Raw genomic sequence first — 21411 nt, 5'->3', positions numbered from 1 at the left:
GGCTGATCTTCAAAGTTCATCTCTGAACGTGTGTTCGGGTCTTCAGAGTTACTTCTTAGACCTGAGTTACTCCAGAAGGCTTACCTTTTAGATTGCCAAAACTTTACCTCTTGCTACCCCAGAGGTCCACGACCTACCACACGCACACCCTCTGCAATGCTGGGGGTTACGTTCCTTTTCAGCTATGCTATTTAGGTGATTGGTTCTTACATAAAACAGTGAAATGTGAATTGGAGCCACCTTTCCCGTATACGTCACCAGAGCCTTGCTTTCCAGGAGGTATTGCCAGTGTTTTCATACCAGAGGTTGGGGATATACATAATCTACAGCAGAGGAGGGACCTAGAAGAGGCACCTAGAACAGTTAGGCTGGCCCACTGTGGAGGGAGGTTGCATGCAGCTGATGTTTGATGATCTTTATGCCTTCATAGTTACAACCACATTTGAAACAAACTGTCAGAAATCTATAGAGATGTCAGCGAATATGAGAACAAATTTCAGGCTAGAAAAATATTGCTGAAACAGAGTGAAGATACAGCCTCCTTTTCACTGAGAAAAAAAACACGGAAGTGAGACGTTGTGTGGGTAGGAATAGCTTGCTGTCCTCAGGACTCCCAGCTTGGATGTGCCTGCATTTCGCCCCTTTACCTGTGACAGGGACACTTCCCAGGGCCTTGCCCTACGTCAAAAAGGGGATCTTTGTGGTGGTTCTGTGTTGAATCCAGACCTTCGAGTATCTACACTATTTCAGCTCTCTTGTTGAGGATGTTGTCGTACCCCACTCCACCCACACATTTTATTGAGACATCAAATCTAACAAAAATGGTCAGATGAACACCCGTGAACTCTTAGTCTAGATTAACCACCGAGGGGTGTTAGCCCTTATTTAGATTTCCCCAGCTGTCACACGAGGGTCTTTTGTTGTGTAATCCAGATCCAGTCAAGACTCACAGGCTGTGTTGCTGCCAGTGTCTCTCCGCACTCCCTCCTTTACTCTGGAACAAGTTACTGATATTTTATAAACTAGTGCGATGCTGTCTTATTCTGGGTGGTGGGATTGCTTTCTAATTAGATAAGAAGTTAGGGTTTTTTGTTTTGTTTTGTTAATTTTTTGCAAGAACATATGTGGGTGATGGTGTGTCCCCATCATCTTTAAGAAGCCCCTAGTGTCAGCTCCATTGTTGGTGGTGTTGAGATGTTTTAAGACCATGTTGATGTGCTTTTTTTGTTTGTTTGTTTTTCAAGACAGGGTTTCTCTGTTTAGTTTTGGTGCCTGTCCTGGATCTCGCTCTGTAGACCAGGGTGGCCTTGAACTCACAGAGATCCATTTGGCTCTGCCTCCCAAGTGCTGGGATTAAAGACTCATGCCACCACGGCCTGGCCCAGACTTACTTCTTATAAGTCCTCTTGACTTCAGTAGGCACAGACAGTGTGGGCTGATATATGGGGACACTTCTTTCCTTTCAGAAACTTCTCCTTGCCATTCAGACTTGGAAGTCTATTCTATCATTTTTATGTTGTATGTTTTGTCTGTGGACCAATAGCAAGGAAACATCACCTCCTGGCTTTAGCTTTGGACCTGTGGAAGGATTGGAACTGTCACATCCCCAGAATGAAACACCACACCTCTTCACACGAAGTTTGTATTGATGCTCAGAGAACCTTCAGGTTTTTTTCTTCTTTATTTGTTTTTGTTCTGTCTTGTTTTGTGTAGTGCTAAGGACTGAACCCATGTCCTTTCACATTTGAAGTGGTATTCCTAGTCCCATTTCATGCACTTAAATTGCTCTACACCAGGCATGATGTGTAGCCAGTCAGTACAGAGATGTGGGCAACATGCAGACTCGTAGAAAGGGTCCCCATGTTCTAGCCTAGCATACCAGCACCCACTTCTGTGTTTTTATCCCCCTAAAGTTCACTGTAGCTAATATCTCTTACATCACTGAAAGCTTTCACCTCAGAGATCCTAATTGAAGGCCTTTTTCCATTTGTAATAGGTCACTTGGTAGGTCTTAAATTTGGCGATACTTGATTAAGAAGTAGATGATAAAAATGCTATACTTTTGAAAGTTGACCTTAAACAAGTCGTTCATTTATTTTACACTTTGACCCTATCCGCTGTTTATCAACTGCCTCCTCCGTGCTCAGCATTGTGAGCATATAGAAACACATTGTTGAGTGACAGCTATCTCTGCTTCCAGGGCACAGGGGATAATGGGAAATGGGATGCCTCCATCAGATGCCTCTTAGAATATGGGATTTCAGGGCAAAGCTTTAATAATAAAAGACCCAAAGGAAAGAGAAACAAGGTACTTCTACACTAAATAAATACCTGAGCACTAACTGTGAGGCAAATATAGAACCTCAGAAATGTATAGATTCTTCATCTGGAATCATGTTTTGAAACAGATTAATGTTAGAAAAGGAAAGACTACTTGAAATTTGGAAGACTAGGGAAGTGTTTTTAACATTGAACCCGTTTATGCGGGTTAGGATTTTCCCAGTGGTTCTGAGAGAAAAAGAAGCCATAGTCACACAGTAGGAAGTGTCTAACCAGGTGAGAAGGTTGGTGAAGGTGGATATTCTCTTCCGTTCTTGTCAGATCTCCAAGCTATATGGCCCTTCGCTAAACAGTGACAAAGCAAGCTTAAGTCCCTAAATCAGTGGTTCTCAGCCTTCCTAATACTCAAACTTTTAATCAACTCCTCATGTTGTGATGATTCTCAACCATAAACTTTTTTTGTTGCCATTTCATAACTGTAATGTTGCTACTGTTATGAACCACAATATAAGTATCTGTGTTTTCTGATGGTCTTAGGCAACCCCTATGAAAGGGTCATTTGGACTCCTAAGGGATCATGACCCAAAGGTTGAAAACACCTACCCTAGATCCTCGGGAAAATAGAACCTGACTGTTGGTTCTCCAGTTGCTACCAGAATCTGTCTAGGGAAAGTTACATTTAGATAGATATAGGAGGAGCTTCAGACCCCAACAGAGGTGGGCAGCCATGCACACTCAGCACCGTCGACACACCAGATCTGAGGGGTTGACCGCTCTGGTGGTTGCTATGCCGGGTCTAGCAGTTACAGACCCAATATTCCAAGAAGAAATTGTATAAATTGTATAAATACAAGTATAAATTATAGTGAACTTTGAATGGTAACAATGAATCAAAACCCACTTCTAAATTAAAAAAAGAAAAAAAGAAATGTTCCAGACACCAAAGCTGGCCAGGTATATAGACACATCGTTGGCTGCTACTGCCTGGTTGGCCCCCTCTAGTCCAAAGAGGGGTCAGCCCTGTTTATTCTTTCATGTTCTGTTTCACTGTTACAGAAAATTAAATACCAGAGGGCCAAACGTTTAGATTGTCTGAGCTTAGCTCTTCTGAGACTCTCCTCATTGAAGGTTAGCATAAAAAGAAGCTGTGCGACCTGCATATGTGTGACACTGATTGGGAGACACGGCCCCATTACATCATGATACATATGAAGTCCATGTGCCTAACTTCTTGCAGTTCTGTAGCCAAACACGCGTAGTTTCTCTTGTGAAACTGGAATGCTTCCTCCCCACTGACAGGAGCTAATTCACTCTTTCTCTGGCAGCCCGAAAGCTCAGGGCTAAACAGACAAAATCATCCCCTGCAGCTGTGCTGTTCTGGATTCCCTTCCAAAGTCTGCCCTATTCCCGCTGGCTGCGCTCCGCTGTTATCTGTAGTGACTTGTCAAAAGCTGCCTCGAGTTTTTTTCCTTTAAGGAATGGTATAGAGAAGTTGTGTGAAAGAATGCATATACGAGGGCCTCCCGTCTCACAGAGGCAGCGCAGGGCCATCACCTCACCTTCTCTGTAGAAGGAAGCTTAGCATGGCTGAAGTTCCTTCTGTGCCGCCCTTTGCTGGAGGTACCTTACGTTTGGCCTGGAGTATTAACAAGTCAGTAACTCTCGTCAGTTGGTTGAGGTTTCCTGTATCTTTTTCTCTTGTTCCTCCAGAGCACCCCAGACGTTTTTAATGAACCAAGCATAAACTTGAAGGTGATGTTTTCTATTTCCTGTACGCTTGTTAGCTTTTGTGTTCCCAGTTTATGTACTGATGGATGTTTATTATTTTTGTTGTGGATATATATATATGTATGTCATAATATATAGCATGGTAAACACTTTTAAGTGAACAGTTCAGGGGTTGTAAGTGCATCCATAGTTTTATGACCATCACCACTATCCTTTGTATTCCCTAAATCCTGCACACACCAAACAGTAACTGCTCAATATATCCTTTCTAGGCTCTATTCTGTTCTCTGTCTCTATGCATTTGCTTCTTCTAAATATCTCACGAAAGTAGAATCATTGCCCTTGTCTTATTCCATGTGACATAATGTTTTTAAAGTCTATTCACATTCTAGTCCTGGAATTAGCATACAGACCCTTTACTTTCTCAGAGTCCTTTCATAGTTAATATTCTCCATTCATTTGCCCTCTGGTGACTCTTCTGGCTGTAACTAGGAAGTCAGTGTACAGGCTTGTGGTTGTATGCCCATAGATGCCTATTCAGGTTGCAGTAGTTAGTGACATGGTCTTAACCATAGAAAACTTCTGTCATGGTTCTTGCTCTCCTACCAACCCCATATACCTTGGGTGAGTGAACCAAAGTCCTCAAGCCTAGATGGGTCCTTTGAGAGAGGCCTCTTACCTACCTCACTGATGAGACTGAAGATGTGAGTGTCACACACCTTGTTGAACTGTGAGGAGTGCTCACTTTTCTTCTGTTTTATTGTGAATGCCATCTTACTGAAGGACCTTCTGCTCTGTCTCAAACACCTTACTGTTACAGTTGTTATCTTTTCATGCAGGATTTAGCTACCTCAGCCTTTGGTATCAAAGGTCCAGTTTCTGGCTGGGGTGGGATTGTACCAAATGAAGAAGTTTGTAATTATGATAGGTGAATATTTGGAAGAATATGCGACCAGCTCCCATCCGCCCTGTCTGGAGCAGTACTGATAAATGAGTGATGGTGAAGGACAGATGCTTGGTGACAGCGCCTCACCCCAACATCCCACATCTGTTCGTGGTAGCCTGACCACCTTGTCGTCCCTTCATCTCCAAATGGAGTGCAATGGCAGAGTTCAGTGGCACGTCAACAGATAATTAGTGGAGTACATATCAATAACAGACTCATCACCTAGCAGGTACCCATTTGCCTTCCTAAGACCAAATGAACAAACAAATCAAAAAATCCAAAACCCCTGTAGCTCTCCTTTTAGAACAGAGGGACACAGACTAATTTGAGTATATTTATTTATTTGAATGTTGGGTCTCATGTACTCTAGACTGCCTCAAACACACGACACAGCTGAAGAAGACCTCCTATCGCTACCTCTCCCCGGCTGGGCTCTCCAGTACACACCAGTATGTCAGGCTCTGTATGCCCACTCAAATGTCCCTCTTCCGCCATTCTTCTGACTGTCCCGTGACTGTGCTCCTTAGGGAGAACATTGCCAGGCTGGTGGCAGGTCCCCGAGAGAAGGACTTTAGTGTGGCCATCGTGCATTTGTGAGCCTATCAGAACTGAGAACAGTCTCTTGTTGATGGAGGAACTGTGCTTCCAGACTGTGGTCAGGGCTCAGCCACTGTCTGACAACAGAATGAGAAACGCTGACAGAACCCTCGTCCCTGCTCTCCCTGCTGTTCCCCAAAGCCCAGCTGCCACCTTGAGAACCTGAGTACTCTTGAGAGCTGTTCAGCGGACACATCCAGCCATGACTCGCACACCATCAGGTGGACCTGGGCGAGCCGAGTGTGGAGTGGCTGACGATAAGCTCCTTTTTTTCTTAGTCCTACTGATAAGCATGTCCAGATCTGGGAATGAGTGTTCGTCCAGCTCTGAATACCAGGGAACCTGCACCTGAGCGTGAATGGTCGTTCAGGGACTGGACCATGTGTCAACAGAATCGGCTGCTCCACACTTGGACCCCTTCACTTTGATTTGGTGCTAAGCCCCTGTCCTTCCTGTCCAGGTGAACCACTGTGATGCGTATCTCCCTCCCCTCCCCCACTGTCAGCATCTCCTGTGCATAATGAAGAAAAGCTTACGGCCCACGTAAAGTATCCTAGTGCTGACAAAGTCTGGTTTCTCTGTGTTGCTGACTCAAACCGCGTCGTTAGTGCTGATTTTTACTCTTTTAAAATTGTTTCTGATTGCCTCCCCTGTTCTATTTTGAGATGCCGTGATGAGGAAGATCAAAGTCCCTTCCTTCATAGAAGTGTGTGTTTTGAGAAGGGAAAGATAATGAACATACATGTCAGATCAGATAGTGATGTTTGTGGCAAACCCAACAGGACAATGGAATGGGGACCGGGCAGAGATGGGAGATGGAATCCCTAGGATAGGAGGATCTTGGTGGGGAGGCTGCATGGTAAGTGGAAAGGAGCTTAGGTAGAGGAACATCTGAGAGAGATCAGAATTTGACATCTTCTAGTGACAGAGAGAAGCCCTATAGTAGGAAAGAGCAAAAGGAACACCAGGAATTGGAGGAGGGGCACAGAGGAGCAGAGGGCCAGGCTAGTGATCCTCACCAGCCTGCATATTAGAGCCATCTGAGGAATTGAAAACATTTCCAGTATCTAGGCCCCACCCACAGAGATTGTGATTTAATTGGTCCGGGGTGGGGCCTTAGCATTGGCATTTTATAAATGCTCCCCAACGGATCCCATGGTGCAGCCTGGGCTGAGGACATGAGTGTCCGATATGTGGAGTTTTTAACGACTGTGGTAAGGAGTTGGATCTTAGTTTAGTGGTCAGGGCTAGGGGAAACCATTGGACAGTTTGGCCTAGGAAGGTATCATAGTCTGCCTTTTAAGAGTCTCTTTGACTATCACGTGAGGAGTGGAGTTATTGGAGAGACACACTTGAGAAGTAATGGTGGTTTGTTGCACAGTGGTGTCAGCAGAGAGTTTTAGAGGATGAGTTATGGAGGTTATAGTTAGAAGATGGATTGGATTTAGGATGTGACACGAAAGGGCATCAAGGTTGTCTCAGAGTCGACTTGAGTAACTGGCTATATGGCGGGTTCCATTCACAGAGGTGGGAGAGATGGGAAGAAGTCATTTTGAGAAGATGGAACTGTTCATGCATCAGTTAGAGTAAAAGCCTCCTGCTGGATTGCTCTCTAGGTTTAGGAGACTAATAGATACGGGCAGCCGAATGAGGTTAGTTAAAAAAAAAAAAAAAGTCCTGGGAAATCTACTTCCCATAATGCGGAGCATCTTCTTGAAGTCCTCCAAAGCTTAGTAACAAAAACAGTTGTCTGTGTTAGTGCATTGAACCTGTGACCAGAGGGAATTTGGGAAGATACCGGCTTCTTGCATGCAGGACCCAGGCTGGATTGAGGAGAAGGATTTGCTTGAGGAGACTGTAGTATCCTCCACACAGAACTTGCTACAATAATTGAAGGCTCCAGAACAACAGGGAGAAGAATGGTTGCTGATTTTTAAAGAGATTTTTGTTCACATGAGAGCTATTTTATAACATGTATCTAACTCATATTATAATTAATTTCTTTCCCTGACCAGACCCTGGAATCCAGGAGTTTAATAGTAACCTAGATTGTTAAAATGATTGGAATTGTTTACATTTATATGGAGAACTATGGAATTTGTTAGAGGTTGGTTATTCCCCCAGTGTAGGAAATGGATTAAAATGTGTAGGTGGAACATTATCAGTTGGTGTATGGTGGCAGGAGCAGGGGGGCAGACTTGAAGCTTATGGAAGGCAGGAATAGTTTCTTAGCTTTCAAAATATCTATCAACGATGCTCATTCTGATATTTTTTTGTTGTTGTTGCTCAAAGAAGTTATGAGATCTTTGCTGAACTTCTAGAATCGGTGTTGGTCTGAACAAGAGGGTTTGACAAGAGTTTGAAGTCTCTTCTGGGGTGCTTTGCTCATACTAGAAAAACTCAATGTGGTTGCCTTTGACTGAAAGGCAAGAGAATTCTGGATGGTGCAGGTATCTAGAAAACGGCCAAAGTCGGGGTTGGGGATTTAGCTCAGTGGTAGAGTGCTTGCCTAGCAAGCGCAAGGCCCTGGGTTCGGTCCTTAGCTCCGGAAAAAGAAAAAAAAAGAAAATGGCCAAAGTCTAAAACTCCTTAATAAAAGGTCTGTATTGGCTACAAGCCTCAGGTAGCAGCCAGTGTGATGAGACTGAATGATGTTGACCTTGGAAATGTCATACTCCGTTGTTCTTCCATTGCTCCCAAATGAGCCCCTTATGGTTTAAAAAAACAAACAAAAAAAAAAAAAAAAAAAAAAAACCAACCCAGAACATCTGTTGCCAGTCTACCTATTTAATGGATTTTATCCTCATTCCCTCAGATAACTGCAGTGACCTGAACTCGGAACTGCAGAGGGTGCTGACGGGGCTGGAGAGTGTGGTCTGCGGCAGGAAGAAGAGCAGCTGTAGCCTCTCGGTGGCCGAGGTGGACAGGCACATCGAGCAGCTCACCACAGCCAGCGAGCACTGTGACTTGGCCATTAAGGTGGGCCTCCCTCCCCCTCTGCTTGGCTTTCTGAGGTTAGGGGAGGGGAAGGGAGGGGCAGACTCCTTTCTTGACAATGGGTTTTCTTGAATACCTATTAGCCACTGAAAGCCATACAAACATATTGAGCCAGCAGCTAGAAGCAGGAGCCCTATAAATATTTGTTGGGCTAAATTATTTCAGGAGAGGGATATATCAACAACTATGAGCATGGGCTGTGCACTAAAAAGGATGATTTGCTTGGAACCCATTACATTAGTAGCATTAAACTATGCCATTTTGGTGTGGTCCACCATAGTATTTTTTTTTTCCTTTTCTTTTTGAGACAGGGTCTCATTATGTAGCCCTAACTGGCCCAGTACTGTAGATCAGGGTGACTTAAATTTATAGAAATCCACCTGCCTCTGCCTCCCAAGTTTTGGATTAGAGGTAGGCACCACCACGCCCAGCTGCTTTAGTATTCTTATGTCGCAAGTTGACCTTAGATGCTTTCTTACAGATTTAAGGTTTCTAGAACCCAACTTTGTGAGATCTCAGTCTGTGCTGTCCAAAGAGGGAGGGGTAAGGGTCTGGCTGAGTCACCTCATCCCCAGCCAGTGTATCTGGGTCTTGACCTCACCTTTCACACGTTTTCCTCTTCCTTCTGAGAAAAGACTGAGTGAGAGGAATTCACAGCGTGTGCACAGCCTCGCCTCTTTCCGAATAATGGGAAAGTCAAGCCCTACTTAATCCTGGGCCTTTGGTGTCTTTCCATTACTTCATTATGGCTTAGTGGCCTAGGCCTTCCAACCCACACTTCCAAGTCTTACAGGAACTAATACGAAGGGACAGTCGAGTCCCAAGTTTCTGTTAGAAAGAATTCGGGATTTCCCAAGAGGGCGGTAGTGCCTGTGGGTGAATCATGAAGTGCATTACCAGTACAGCTGCCTTTCCATTTTTCTTCATCACGGTCGCAGATGGAGAGATCATAGGACTTGGCATCAGAAGAAGCAATCACTCACAGATGCTTCTTTCAATGGAGTCTCCCAAGTCCCAGATTTGATTGTGTGACTGACTTGGGAGGTAGCGCTGGCCTCAGCGTCGGTGGTGGGCAGGGACTTCTGGCAACCAGCTATGGTGGAAGTGGAGCCAGACTGTCTTGGGTTTGAAAGGAAGGACAAAGCACCACATAGCACTGGGCACCAGTGGCACACGCCTTTAACCTCAGCACTCGGGAGGCAGAGCCAGGCGGATCTCTGTGAGTTCGAGGCCAGCCTGGTCTACAGAGCAAGATCCAGGACAGGCACCAAAACTATGCAGAGAAGCCCAGTCTTGAAAAACCAAAAACCAAAACCAACCAAACAAAAGTACCGCATGGGAACAGAGGCAAGAAGACTTGGGTGCCTGTCTTCCTCGGGGAGCTGATGTGAGTGGCCTGCTGCTGTCTTTAGTGTTGAGACTCTGCTGTTTCTCATTCCTGTGTGAGCTCTCGGCTCAGCAAGTCCCCTTCTGCTTACACACCAGCTGACCTATGCTCTTTCTAAAGGACAATATGGATCAATAGCTATCAGAGCAAGCAGAGGACAGTCTTCATAATTGTATGCATCTTCCTGATCCTTGAATCGTGTGTTTAAGATGAAAAGTTTTGAAGAACTTTCCAGATAATCTTAAGATTGTCTTCTACTTGGTTCATAGCCATCTTATTAACTAACTGAATCTCTGCTGTCTGAGGAGCCTCTACTACGGGCCCACTCTTTTCTGTGTCACCTAAGCTTTATTTTTGTCTTTGCCATCTTGGGACGGAACCTCATTCACACCATCTGAATTCTCATGTGACACCAAGAGTGGGAAATGGTGATGTGACCTGCCTTACTGCTGAGCTGGCTCACGGAAGGCCTGTAATTTAGGAAACTTACAATTAGACTCTGTGTGCATCCTGCAACCTCATGTTAGTCACGGCATTATCGGGATCACTCACTGGCCTGCTGCCTGGATGCAAATTGACCAGCTCCGGAGCTCCTCAAGGAAATAAACATTGTGTGGGTGCCACACACAGACTCAGCCCCAAGAAAGGGACCCTGTCGTCCTTAACTCTGGGGACTGCTGAGGAGCAGAAACTATGATGCAGGCAAGTGACAGCCTCATCTGAATCTGAGGAGAGAATGACCAAGAGGTGTCACTGTGTGCATAGGACTCTGCACCCCACTCCTGGGTTCACAGGCTCCTTCCTGTCCCCCCCTTTTCCAAGGGAGCTAGCATGGCTCTGATGTGTGACCGTGTTTTTCAGACAGTTGAGGAGATTGAGGGAGTTCTTGGTCGTGACCTTTATCCCAACCTGGCTGAGGAGCGGTCTCGGTGGGAGAAAGAGTTGGCTGGATTGCGGGAAGAGAACGAAAGCCTGACCGCCATGCTGTGCAGCAAAGAGGAGGAGCTGAACCGGACCAAGGCCACTATGAACGCCGTCCGTGAGGAGCGGGACAGACTCCGGAGAAGGGTGAGCCTGCAGCCGGGCCTGCCTTAGGCCTGCGGGTGGTGGGGGGTGGGGAGGGCAGGAAGAGCCAAGGGCATCCGAGGGAGAGACGCCAGAGTGTGGAAGCCTAGGGAGTCTCAGTCTCGGGAATCACCAGATCCTTCCAGTCCTGAAGTCATTCATGAAAGTAGTTCAGAGATCCTTAGGGTAGAGCTAAGATTACAAAAACACTCTTCTCAGGAATCCTAAATCTGCAAGGATGGTAAAATTATGTCAGGGCAGCAAGTCTCTATCTACTCTATTGGGATGTTCTTCTAGCTCAATTAAAATATCCTGTTAAGACAGTCTAAGGATATTTTCATAATTGGAAAACAGACATTTCCTCCTAATTCTTTCCACATTTTCTCCTCTCATTTGTATTGAATAATATAAAAATCTCTTCTCTAGACTATTATAACTGTATGCATACATGGGTGTCTGTGTACTTGTGTATATATATGAATACACGGGCATTTGTGTAGTGTGCACACGTGTGGGTTTGTACAGGCGTATGTGAGAGAGTGGCAGGAATCCCCACAAGGACCAGCACTGGTGTGAGAACTACAGTGACAGGACATGTTTCTGTCACTGAAGATGCTGGTATTCCAACAGTGAACTTTTCCAAAGATGGATGCCCACCTGCCAGGGCCTATAAGTTCTTTGTCTGGCTATGCCTTTGAACTATGATTGGACTCAGGATGGAAGGATAAATTCGTCCATCAGAAATGACTCTTTCTAAACTTCACTTTGAATGATGAGGCTTCCTTGGCTCTCAGTCTCAATTGAGGCAGCATAGGATGTTGCTCCCCAGCCACGCTCTAGCTGGTGATTGGGCACTTGGAGTTGCATAAGAGGCATCTAGGAGGCTCGTGGACCATTAACATTGTTGTGTCTCCTTAACCTGGGAAGTAACTTGTTCTTCAGTAAAGTTGGCATGTGTAAATTGTTCGTTTTTCTGTTTTTATTTTTTGTTTGTCTGTTTTTTGAGATAGGGTTTTTTTTTGGGGGGAGGGGGGTTTGGTCTTGTTGTTGTTGTTTTGGTTTGGTTTTTCAAGACAGGGTTTTTCTGTGTAGCTTTGGTACCTGTCCTGGATCTCGCTCTGTAGACCAGGCTGGCCTTGAACTCAAAGAGATCCACCTGGTTCTGCCTCCCTAGTGCTGGGGTTAAAGGTGTGCACCACCACCACCTGGCAAGATAGGGTTTTTCTGAGTAACAGTCCTAGCTGCCCTGGAACTTGCTTTGTAGACTAGGCTGGTCTCAAACTCCTAGAGATCTACATGCCTCTGACTCCCGAGTGCTGGGATTAAAGTTGTGCACCACTGTCCATGATCATTCTGTTTTTTAAAGCTCTATTATTATTTTGATTATGTATATGTCTGTGTGCCCATACATGAGTATTTGCACTCGAGAGAGTACAGATACTGTAGTGTTGGCCCGAGGGGTTGGATCCCCTGGAGTTGGAATTACGGGTGGTTGGGAGCTGCCCAGCATGGGTACTGGGAGCTGAACTCCGGTCCTCTGCAAGAGCAGTAAGCCAGTGTTAACTGCTAAGCTATCTCTCTAGTCCCAGTCATTCTGTTTTTACTCTGTACACAAATATTCTTAATTTTCATTGGGTGTAGATACGGAATAAATGACTAGTTTTGAAGGTTGTCAACTCTGTCAGCCATTGTGGGTAATGTCATAATTACAGAGCCACTCTCCTGCCTCTATCTGGACAACATCTTTCTGAACCCACATAAGCATGTGTCTAGAACTCAGCTGTAGCTGATAGTCCCCATGGGCATGCACATGGGGGCTGTAAACCTCCCAGTCAGCAAAGACTGTGTCTGGGGATCGTGATGATGTTGACTTAGCATGGAGGCCTACACCACCTGTAATTTCCTGGGTCACACTCCCGATCCCGTGACTGATAGTCTAATTAGGTGTGTGCTTGCTCTTGCAGTATGCATGCTGATGGCTCATATTTTGCAAGGGCAATGTGGGCCTTCAATGTAACTATATATTGTTGTTGAAAATAATTTTTTCCCCTCTAACATGGGTTAGTGAAGCACAGAGCGCACTTGGTTGTAATTAACAAGAAAAAAAGTCAGTCTCCCCTCCATCCAGAGCATTTTTTTTCTAGCTCTAGAGGCCAGCATTAAGAGCTTCATACTCTGGAGGGACATCATATACCAGAGCCCCAGAACCAGACTTCTTGGACTCACAGTTTGACCTGCAAAGGTACTCTGAGTCTTTGGCAAGATACCTGACCTCTCTGGGCCTGTTTCCTTCATGGTGAATTTGATGATGATACCTGATTCCGGATGATTAAATAATACTCATGAAATACTTACACTGTGCTCAGCATGTAGTAAATACTCGAAAATGAGAGTAGTTGTTTTGAATAAAATCAAAAATTGAGTAATATGGAAGATTTACCTTTATATCTTCTTTTTATTCATAAGGATCCTTAGGTATTTGAATATCTCTAATCTGGACAATGAGCAATTAAGTATAAATACATGCACATGTGAGTTCATACACATGTCAGTCAGATATTATTTTTACCCATCTGTTTGTGCCATTGTTACAGTTTATATAAGTTTATATAATGTGCACCTCATTTATCTTCAAATAGCAAAATTTGAAGGAATGTGCATTATTTCTTCAAACATCCTCTGGAATTTGTATATTTACCCCATAGCTGGATTAACTTCTTTCATTTCTAGACAGTTGTGAATCTTAAAGAATTTTCTAAATGCTTTTGAATGCCAGTTTTTTTAGACTTTAAATACTGGAAGCCTTCCACCCCACACTACCCAGCACAACATGTCATTTCCGAGAAGAGGGATCTGTCTCTGTGGTCCAATGTTTGCCCGATCTGCAGTCTTTGAGAGTTGGTCTCTGTGAGTCTGCATAGTGTGTGGCCGTTTTGCCTTTCTGTCTCTGTCACAGCTCTGAGCCACAAATTCATCCATGTTGCCTGAAAAGCAGCTGGGGCCACATCTTCTCCCTTTGCCCATCTTCATTGCTTCGACTTGGACTAGATCAATAAAATGGGTGCTTGTCCCCTGCCTGCAATTAAGCCAAGTGCTCTCCATAGGTCTTCTGAGCCTTGTTCAAGATTTAATTAAATTAGATCTTTAATGCAGTCAGTTAACAAATTGGGCTGCTTGGCAGAGCAGTAACTAAAGGACGGTAGGCAAATATCATGATGGGTCTCTGTTCATTATTGCATGAGATAATCATTTGTTTCTGAGTATCCTATAACAGGACCACTTCTTTCTTCATACTTACAAAAGCAGATTCAAGCTCAGCAAAGTAGAATCAATGACTCAAGAAAGGAAACACTTGTTCTTTCATTCTTCTGTGCTCTTCATAAATGATTAGGCCAGGTAAGGGTCACAGTGATGCACTGGAGACAATTCGTGGCTTCAGGGATACTGGAGAGTCGTTGCAATGTTATAGGTTGGTGGGTAAGGACAATGGGCACAGACGTACACTCCAAAGAGAAATGTGCTGGCAAGTTTCTCCACACTGTTTGCCCTTTTGACCTCAGTTGCTTAGGTCAGCTACCATGCCACCAAAATTATCAACTCTTTCCCCAGGCTGTTAGGCAGCACAGGTATTCTGGGACCACAAAGGCAGCGAATCCATGCCCTGTTGAATCAAGTAGACTTGAAACAAGTAGACCAGAGCAGTCCCTTTGGAATCCTTCTATTCTTTAGAAAGTTGTGCGTATCCATGGCATAAGGTGGTGGTAACAATCTCTTCCTTACACCCTGCATTCTCCCTGTTCTTTTCCGTGTGTCTTGAAGTGAGTTCCACTTCCCTCTCCATGGGGGTCTGCATTATGGCTGGACTCTCTGGTCAGCACCATCGTTGATATTAACTAACAGCCCCACAATTCAGGCTCTGGCAGCCTCATTTCAGGATGCACTTTTCACTGCTTTGTTGTGTCCTCTCTCTACCCTCTTCTTCATCCTGTTCCTCCCTCCCACACAGACTGGCAGTTAGTAACTATTCCGTTAATTGTGACATGGCTGTCAGTTTCCCTGGGTCTCAACAAATCTCCTCTTCTGGCATCCTAAGACGGCCCTAAGTGAAAACAAACTGATCTCGGGAGAAAGCTCTTTGTGGGTGTTACTCTAGGTGATGCAAGCCCCTCGGAACATAGCTGATGAAGCACACACACACACTCCCTTCCTGCCGAATGATGGGGAAGCTTTCTGTGGGGCCTCCGGCAGAGACTGGTCAGAGCCCTGGTTGAAGGGATCCAACAGTCCCTTCCACAATCTTAATGCTAGGGTTGTAGACATGTGCTACCACACCTAGCCTGGGACTTTTATTTTTTATAGTTGCCCCTTTTTCATAGCTCCAGAGAGATTCTTTGGGCTTGTAGAGCAGCTTGTTCTGTTCACTTTTCACAGACAGATGTGGTAGGAAACCTTCAGACTTTGTTGGGCACAGAGCTGTTTGGCCCGAGAGCCTACTCCCTATCTCTTGCCCTCCTGAATGTCCCCTCCTTCCTGTTCTCTGTAATGTCAGCGCTTGTGTCTGCCACCTAGAGAGTTTACTGTCTTTCCTTTAGCCTTGGCAATGAGTTTCCCTCTCGCAGTGGTACCTTCTCCATCCAGCATTTCCATGCGTCGTTAAGAAGAGCGTCTGTTGGCTTTAGCCAAGGCCGTCTAATGCTGAAGTTCCAGTTGCTCTGTGTGCAATCACTGGAGCAGCAACGTTTGAGAAGCTGCTTTCAGCCCTGGTCCTCACATTTGTCCTTGGGGGAGTCCGTCAACGTGGATCCAATCCCCACTGCCCATCTTGTGGAGATACTGCCACCTCCCTTCAGATCCACCACAGAATGCTCTGTCTCTTCCTTCAGTGGGGGTTTGTCTTTCTGCTACTTGGTCTTCATGAAATATACCCCACTCTTATTTCTGTGAATGCCCTGTGCACATTCTTTCCTTTTCTATCCTTTCCTATTACTTTAGAGTTAGTGTCCAGAGTCAGAAGAAAACATCTTCCCGGTCTTGACTTGAATGGAAGCTCAGCTGAGCCCGTGGTGTTGCTGTGTAAGCTTGCCCACCCCACATCTTTCCTTACTTCATTATCCCAGGTTACACTCCTTCCTCATGTCTAACAGCTGTTAATTGCCTCTACTATACCTAGCAGAGAAAACGTGCCGTGAGGTGAGATTTGTGCAGACTCCCATCCCCACCCCCTTTTTTCTGCCTGCTCATGCCCTCTTTTCCTGTCCCCAACAGGCTCTCCACTGCCTGTCCTCTACTGACCCTTTTGCCCATGTCCTCTCTAGATGGCCTCGATCTACCCATCCTCCTCCCTAGGCCTTAACCACACCCAGAATTCTTCACTATATGCTTTTATCCCTGATCAGCTTCCTTCAGTTTGATTAATTAATTTACTTACTTACTTATTTATTTAAGACACGGTCTCCCTACAGAGCCCTGGCTATTCTCTCTGGGAGTGGCGGGGGTGTGGTGGGGGGTGAGAAGGGGCTGTGTGTGTGTATGTGTTTGTGTGTCCACTGCACTGAGAAATACCATGATCTATGATGTCACCCAGCTTCAAGTGTGGACAGCTGTTTAATTCCCTTGAATATTTATACAGCTGTTCTGACCAGTACAGTAACAACTAGCCACATACAACCATTCCAGTTTGAATTGAAACGAATTCCAATCAAACACAATTTAAAGTTCATCCCCTTGGGTAAACGAAGCACACTGCAAGTGCTTTCAGGGTAACCCCATGCAATCTGATGCTACCGTGGTAGACATGGCTGCTAGGGAACACCACTGTCACTATGGGAAGTTCTGTCTGAAGATAGTCTCTTACCTTCATACTCCATCAGGGTCTCCATGTGTGAAGGCACCAAATCCCCACACATCTGGGTGTTTGCAAGAGCACCTCTTAGCACCTCTGCTCAATTCTGTCTGAAGATAGTCTCTAACCTTCATACTCTGTCAGGGTCTCCATGTGTGAAGGGACCAAATCCCCACGCATCTGGGTGGTTGCAAGAGCACCTCTTAGCACCTCTGCTCCCTCCTCCCTATTTGAAACCCCATTGCTTCCCATCTGCACCTTCAGTAGAGTTCTTGTCTTCTTCCCCCTTGCTCTGGTCCTTTCTCCTCTGTCAGTGTAGTTAACACAAAGCAACCCCAAACCCTTAAATACGAACCACAAAGAAGCAAGAGTCCACTGTCTTTTCTCCCTGCCCTGTGAAGGAGAGATGCCCTTCTCTTCTACAGTTGATACTCCCTGTTGACACCCCTTCAAAGTGGAAATCCCAGAGTCCTTGGAAGACAAGAACCTTACCTTATACACTACCAGAGTCCCGGTGTTTGAAGCAGATCAACTTCCCTACATCTGCATGGGTATTAGCTATACACTAAGTTTGAGAATCAAGAAAATAGCCTCTCAGCGTCAGGGCCTGGGGCTGAGGAACCCAATTCAAAAGAGCTATCGGGGTGATGTGTGGCTTTTCTAGACATGCCAGTTTTCCCATCAGATACCCTTTGATTCTTGGCTGTTCCAATTAAAAAAAAATCCCATGTTTTGTAGGGAAAAATATCACGTTTTTCCTTTAATAAAAACAGCTTCAGTAGAAGATGGGTTTATCGGGTAATCACTACAAATATAGTGTCTTGAAAAAAGATTTGTTTATTTTCATTTTAGGTGCATTTGTAGTTTGCTGGCATGTGTGTCAGGGTCATGTATGAGTGTAAGAGTGTCAGATCTACTAGAAGTGGAGTTACAGTTGTAAGCTGCTGTGTGGTTTCTGGGAATTGAACCCAGGTCTCCTGGAAGAACAGCCAGTGCTCTTAACCTCTGAGCCATCTCTCCAGCCCTGAAAAAAGTTATTCTTAATATTTCCAGGGTTCCAAAGTTCCAAATCAAGATGTGGGCAGCAGGGCCACACCCTCTTTTCAGCTGGAAAGGAGCTGCCTTCGTTGGCTCTTTCAACTCCTGAAGCTCAAGGCTCTTGATTAGCAGCCATTCTCTGTGTTGTCTCCCTCCACATGGCCTTCACTGGGTCTCATGTCTCTACCTCAGCCCCCTGTTTGTTCTCTTTTAAGATGCAGGTCATTGGGGGGAGCCCACCTAAGCTAAGTCCAGGTCGAGCTCAGAGATCCATAGGGCCATCCAGTCTACAAAGGATGGTCTGAAATAAAGTCACATTGACAGGTATTATGTAGAATTTGGAAGTCACTTTTGACTTTCAAATCAGGGACTCCTGACCCAACCCTTTCCGATAGAAGTGAATAGGAGTTCTCTGACAGCCAGCTACCTGCCATCCAGTCCCTGCCTAAGCTAATTTGGTTTGTTGGATAGCCTTCTGTTCTGAGTATTGGGTCATTTAATTTCACCCCAAATCTATAAGAGAAGGTCATGTATTCCCTCCAATTGCCCTTCTTTCTGTATGGCTGACTAGACTCCCTTCAGGTGGGATTTTGCCTACTGATGAACACTGTCATTAAGAAATAAGACATAGTCCAAAAGGAAGATATTTGCCATTCTTTAATTTTCATGGAGTTCCTAGCCTTTAAAATGAAAATGTATAGATTGAGAAAATATTTAAGCACATGGATGCATATGGAAAATGACTAGAAGCGATTGTCGGAGAGCAGTTTGAAGGGACAGACGAACCTTTTCCCTTTTAATTGGCTGTGCGACTTAGCTTTTTCACAGTCAACATTCAGTACCTTTGTGATTAGGAAAGCAAACATTTCTGAAACATAGGTCAGCTTTAATGGTGTTTTAATATATTTGCTACGACTATTTGCATTTTTCAAAAGCAAACCATGGTGGCTCATGCCTGAATCCTTGTACTGGAGAAACTGAGGCAGGACAATTGCTAAAAGACCCAAGGCCAGCCTGGGCTAAAGAATAAGATCCTGACTCAGAAAACCTAACCAACCAACCAACCAACCAAACACACCAAGATGTGTGGGCTGAGTGGTGCTCTAGGAGCAGGCCATTGATTGTTTCCTGTTCAGTGTAGACTGGATAGAAGTTTTAGAGTGATGTTAACTTGGTTAATTATTCAGGACCTCACAGACTGCACCAGGGAAGCTGCCTGGGAACTTGGTGGGAGCCTGGGCCCCCCCCCTCTGTCAAGTGCCCTGATGAACCTCCGCACAGACACTGTCTTTGGTTTGCTAGGGACTATTCCAGAAAAATCTCCCACCAGGAATTCCGTTTGACTCTGGCAAGCATGTGTCTTTACGGTCTGCACCCTGTTTTGATGTGGCCCCTGCGTCTGTTGTCTTGTGAGGACAATGCACATTTCCAGCAAATGCTTCCAGCAAAGCATCGGGCTCTTTTGATCGGCTTCACAATTGAATGCAATTTGCTCCAAGGGAATTTCCCAATTTTGGCTTATAATATGTTGATGAATTATTGAAACTTCAATTACTTTTGGTTCCCAAGATAGCAGGGTAGTGATAGCCCAGACATTCAGTATGAAAGCTTTCTATGAGAAGCTCTTATAGAGGGGTGGGGGGTGGGGAGGTGGGTACCTGCTCTCTGCCCTTGCCTGGAAGGGCTGTGGCAGCAAGAGCAAACCCCTATGGCACGGGGGCTTGGCTCTGCTCTGCCTGTGTGTGAGACTATAATGCTGTATAGCCTTGGGTCAGCTGCTCAAGGAATGCTTCCCTGACATCCAGCATTCACATCTTTGGAAAGCTCATTAGATATACAGATTCCTGGCTTCACGCACCATGGATAAATCTGAACCACTGGGGTGGGTCCCTGCCGCTTAGGTTTCTGACTAGCCCTGTAAGGGGGATCTGGTAAACTATAAAATTTAGAAAACCCTACTCTAAATGTCCAAGTATGGCTTCTTGGTGTCCAAGTCTGATGCTTCGTTCATAAGAAGTTTTCAGTGCTGCAGTCAACCTGAAGTCTAATAAACCAGGCTTGGTAGCACTTCCCTGTAATCCTAGCACTCAAGAGGTAAAGACAGGAAGATCAGAAGTTCAAGGTCCTCTTGGCTGCATAAGTAAGTTTGATAATAGTCCTTGTACTCTGAAGATAAAAGTGTGCTCATAGTTATCAGAAAGGTAGCAACTGTCCCCATTTACTGGGATATTTTTCCCATTGGTCATAGAGCAGTAACCACAGATGAATGAGATTTAGACATTCATTGTGGTGTGATTGTGTCATTTTATTTTTTAATTTTATGTGTATGGGTGCTTTCCCTGCATGTATGACTGATCATCACATGTGTGACTAGTGCTTATGTAGGCTAGAACAGGATATCTTGTCCCATGGGACTGTAGTTCTAGATATTTATGAGCCTCCATGTGGGTGCTGGAAATTGAACCCTGGTCTTCTGGAAGAGCAGCCAGTGCTCTTCACTGCTGAGTGTTTATGCTTCTACTGTTTAGATGTTCCTTCCCACTGTACCAGGGATGTTTCTAGCCTTGGCTGTCTGGAGGAACGCTGCTGGTACCTTCACTGTCGCTCTATCCTGGCCTCACCTCTCTCCCAAAGCCCCTGTCTCTAATAACACTTTGTCCAGTACTGTATATCTTCCAGACACTGTGCACAATTCTATTCCCCGACCCCACCCTACCCCAGCCATGCCTCTGCTAAGCCTACCCGTGACACTTTCTCCTATGGAACCCAGTTGGGTTCCAATACCCCCTTACATTCTCTGGAGTACTTCAGGTAGAGGCAGGGTCTTTCCATGTTCTGCTGCCTTGGAGCAACTGAGAATGATGTTTCTAGCATTTGTGTGTGTATGTTAGGACTCTTGTTTGCTACCTTGTGTGGGCTCCAAGTTTCCTAAGGCTAGCGATCACATCCTTATCTGCACCTGCCCACCACGGCATCAGGTGCCTCTCTGCTGTATGAACAAGCACTCTTTAACGGCGTGCCTCCTCCTGGGTTGAAAGCATCCATTGCTTAGTTGGCATGTTCTCCTTCCTGATTGGTCAGCAGCGACTCCCCTTAAGGATACAGTGGCTTCAGTGGACCTGACCAGCTGAGCATCACAGTTGGAAATTTTGCCATTGACCGCCTGGCTCTTTTGTTCTTTAACCTGGGAAATCACCAGCTCTGTCTAAAGGGATTATGGTTTCAGGTCCGAGAGCTCCAAACTCGACTGCAGAGTGTCCAAGCCACTGGACCTTCTAGCCCTGGTCGCCTTACTTCTGCCAATCGGCCGATTAACCCCAGCACTGGAGAGCTGAGCACCAGCAGCAGCAGCAATGACATCCCCATCGCCAAGGTGAGCTCCCGGGGGGACGAGTCTGGTGAGTTGGAACATTTCTCATCTGAAGACCCCAGCTGTGGCTGAGCCCGCCATATTGCAGACATACCAGTGCACAGACCCTAGGGACTTCCCCTGGGACTGAGTGTCAACTCTCTCAAGCCAAGCTGCAGGGA

The 21411-nt window shown here is 45.4% G+C and overlaps 1 protein-coding gene across 3 annotated transcripts in view; it reads left to right on the top strand.

Annotated features, from left to right (window-relative positions):
* Nucleotides 1–21411, top strand: part of Mcc (MCC regulator of WNT signaling pathway) — a 366985-nt gene that overhangs the window by 299599 nt on the left and 45975 nt on the right. For all 3 annotated transcript variants that reach the window (XM_059246236.1, XM_059246233.1, XM_059246234.1), the window contains 3 exons: nt 8367–8530; nt 10797–11003; nt 21107–21253. In XM_059246236.1, coding sequence (XP_059102219.1) covers nt 8367–8530; nt 10797–11003; nt 21107–21253 — 518 coding nt within the window. The remainder of the gene's footprint in view (nt 1–8366; nt 8531–10796; nt 11004–21106; nt 21254–21411) is intronic.

Source organism: Peromyscus eremicus, chromosome 19 (genome assembly GCF_949786415.1).
Source record: "Peromyscus eremicus chromosome 19, PerEre_H2_v1, whole genome shotgun sequence".
In the NCBI taxonomy this organism is placed as follows: domain Eukaryota; kingdom Metazoa; phylum Chordata; class Mammalia; order Rodentia; family Cricetidae; genus Peromyscus; species Peromyscus eremicus.
The sequence above is the reverse complement of the archived record's forward strand: the minus strand, read 5'-3'. Positions and strand labels throughout refer to the sequence as shown.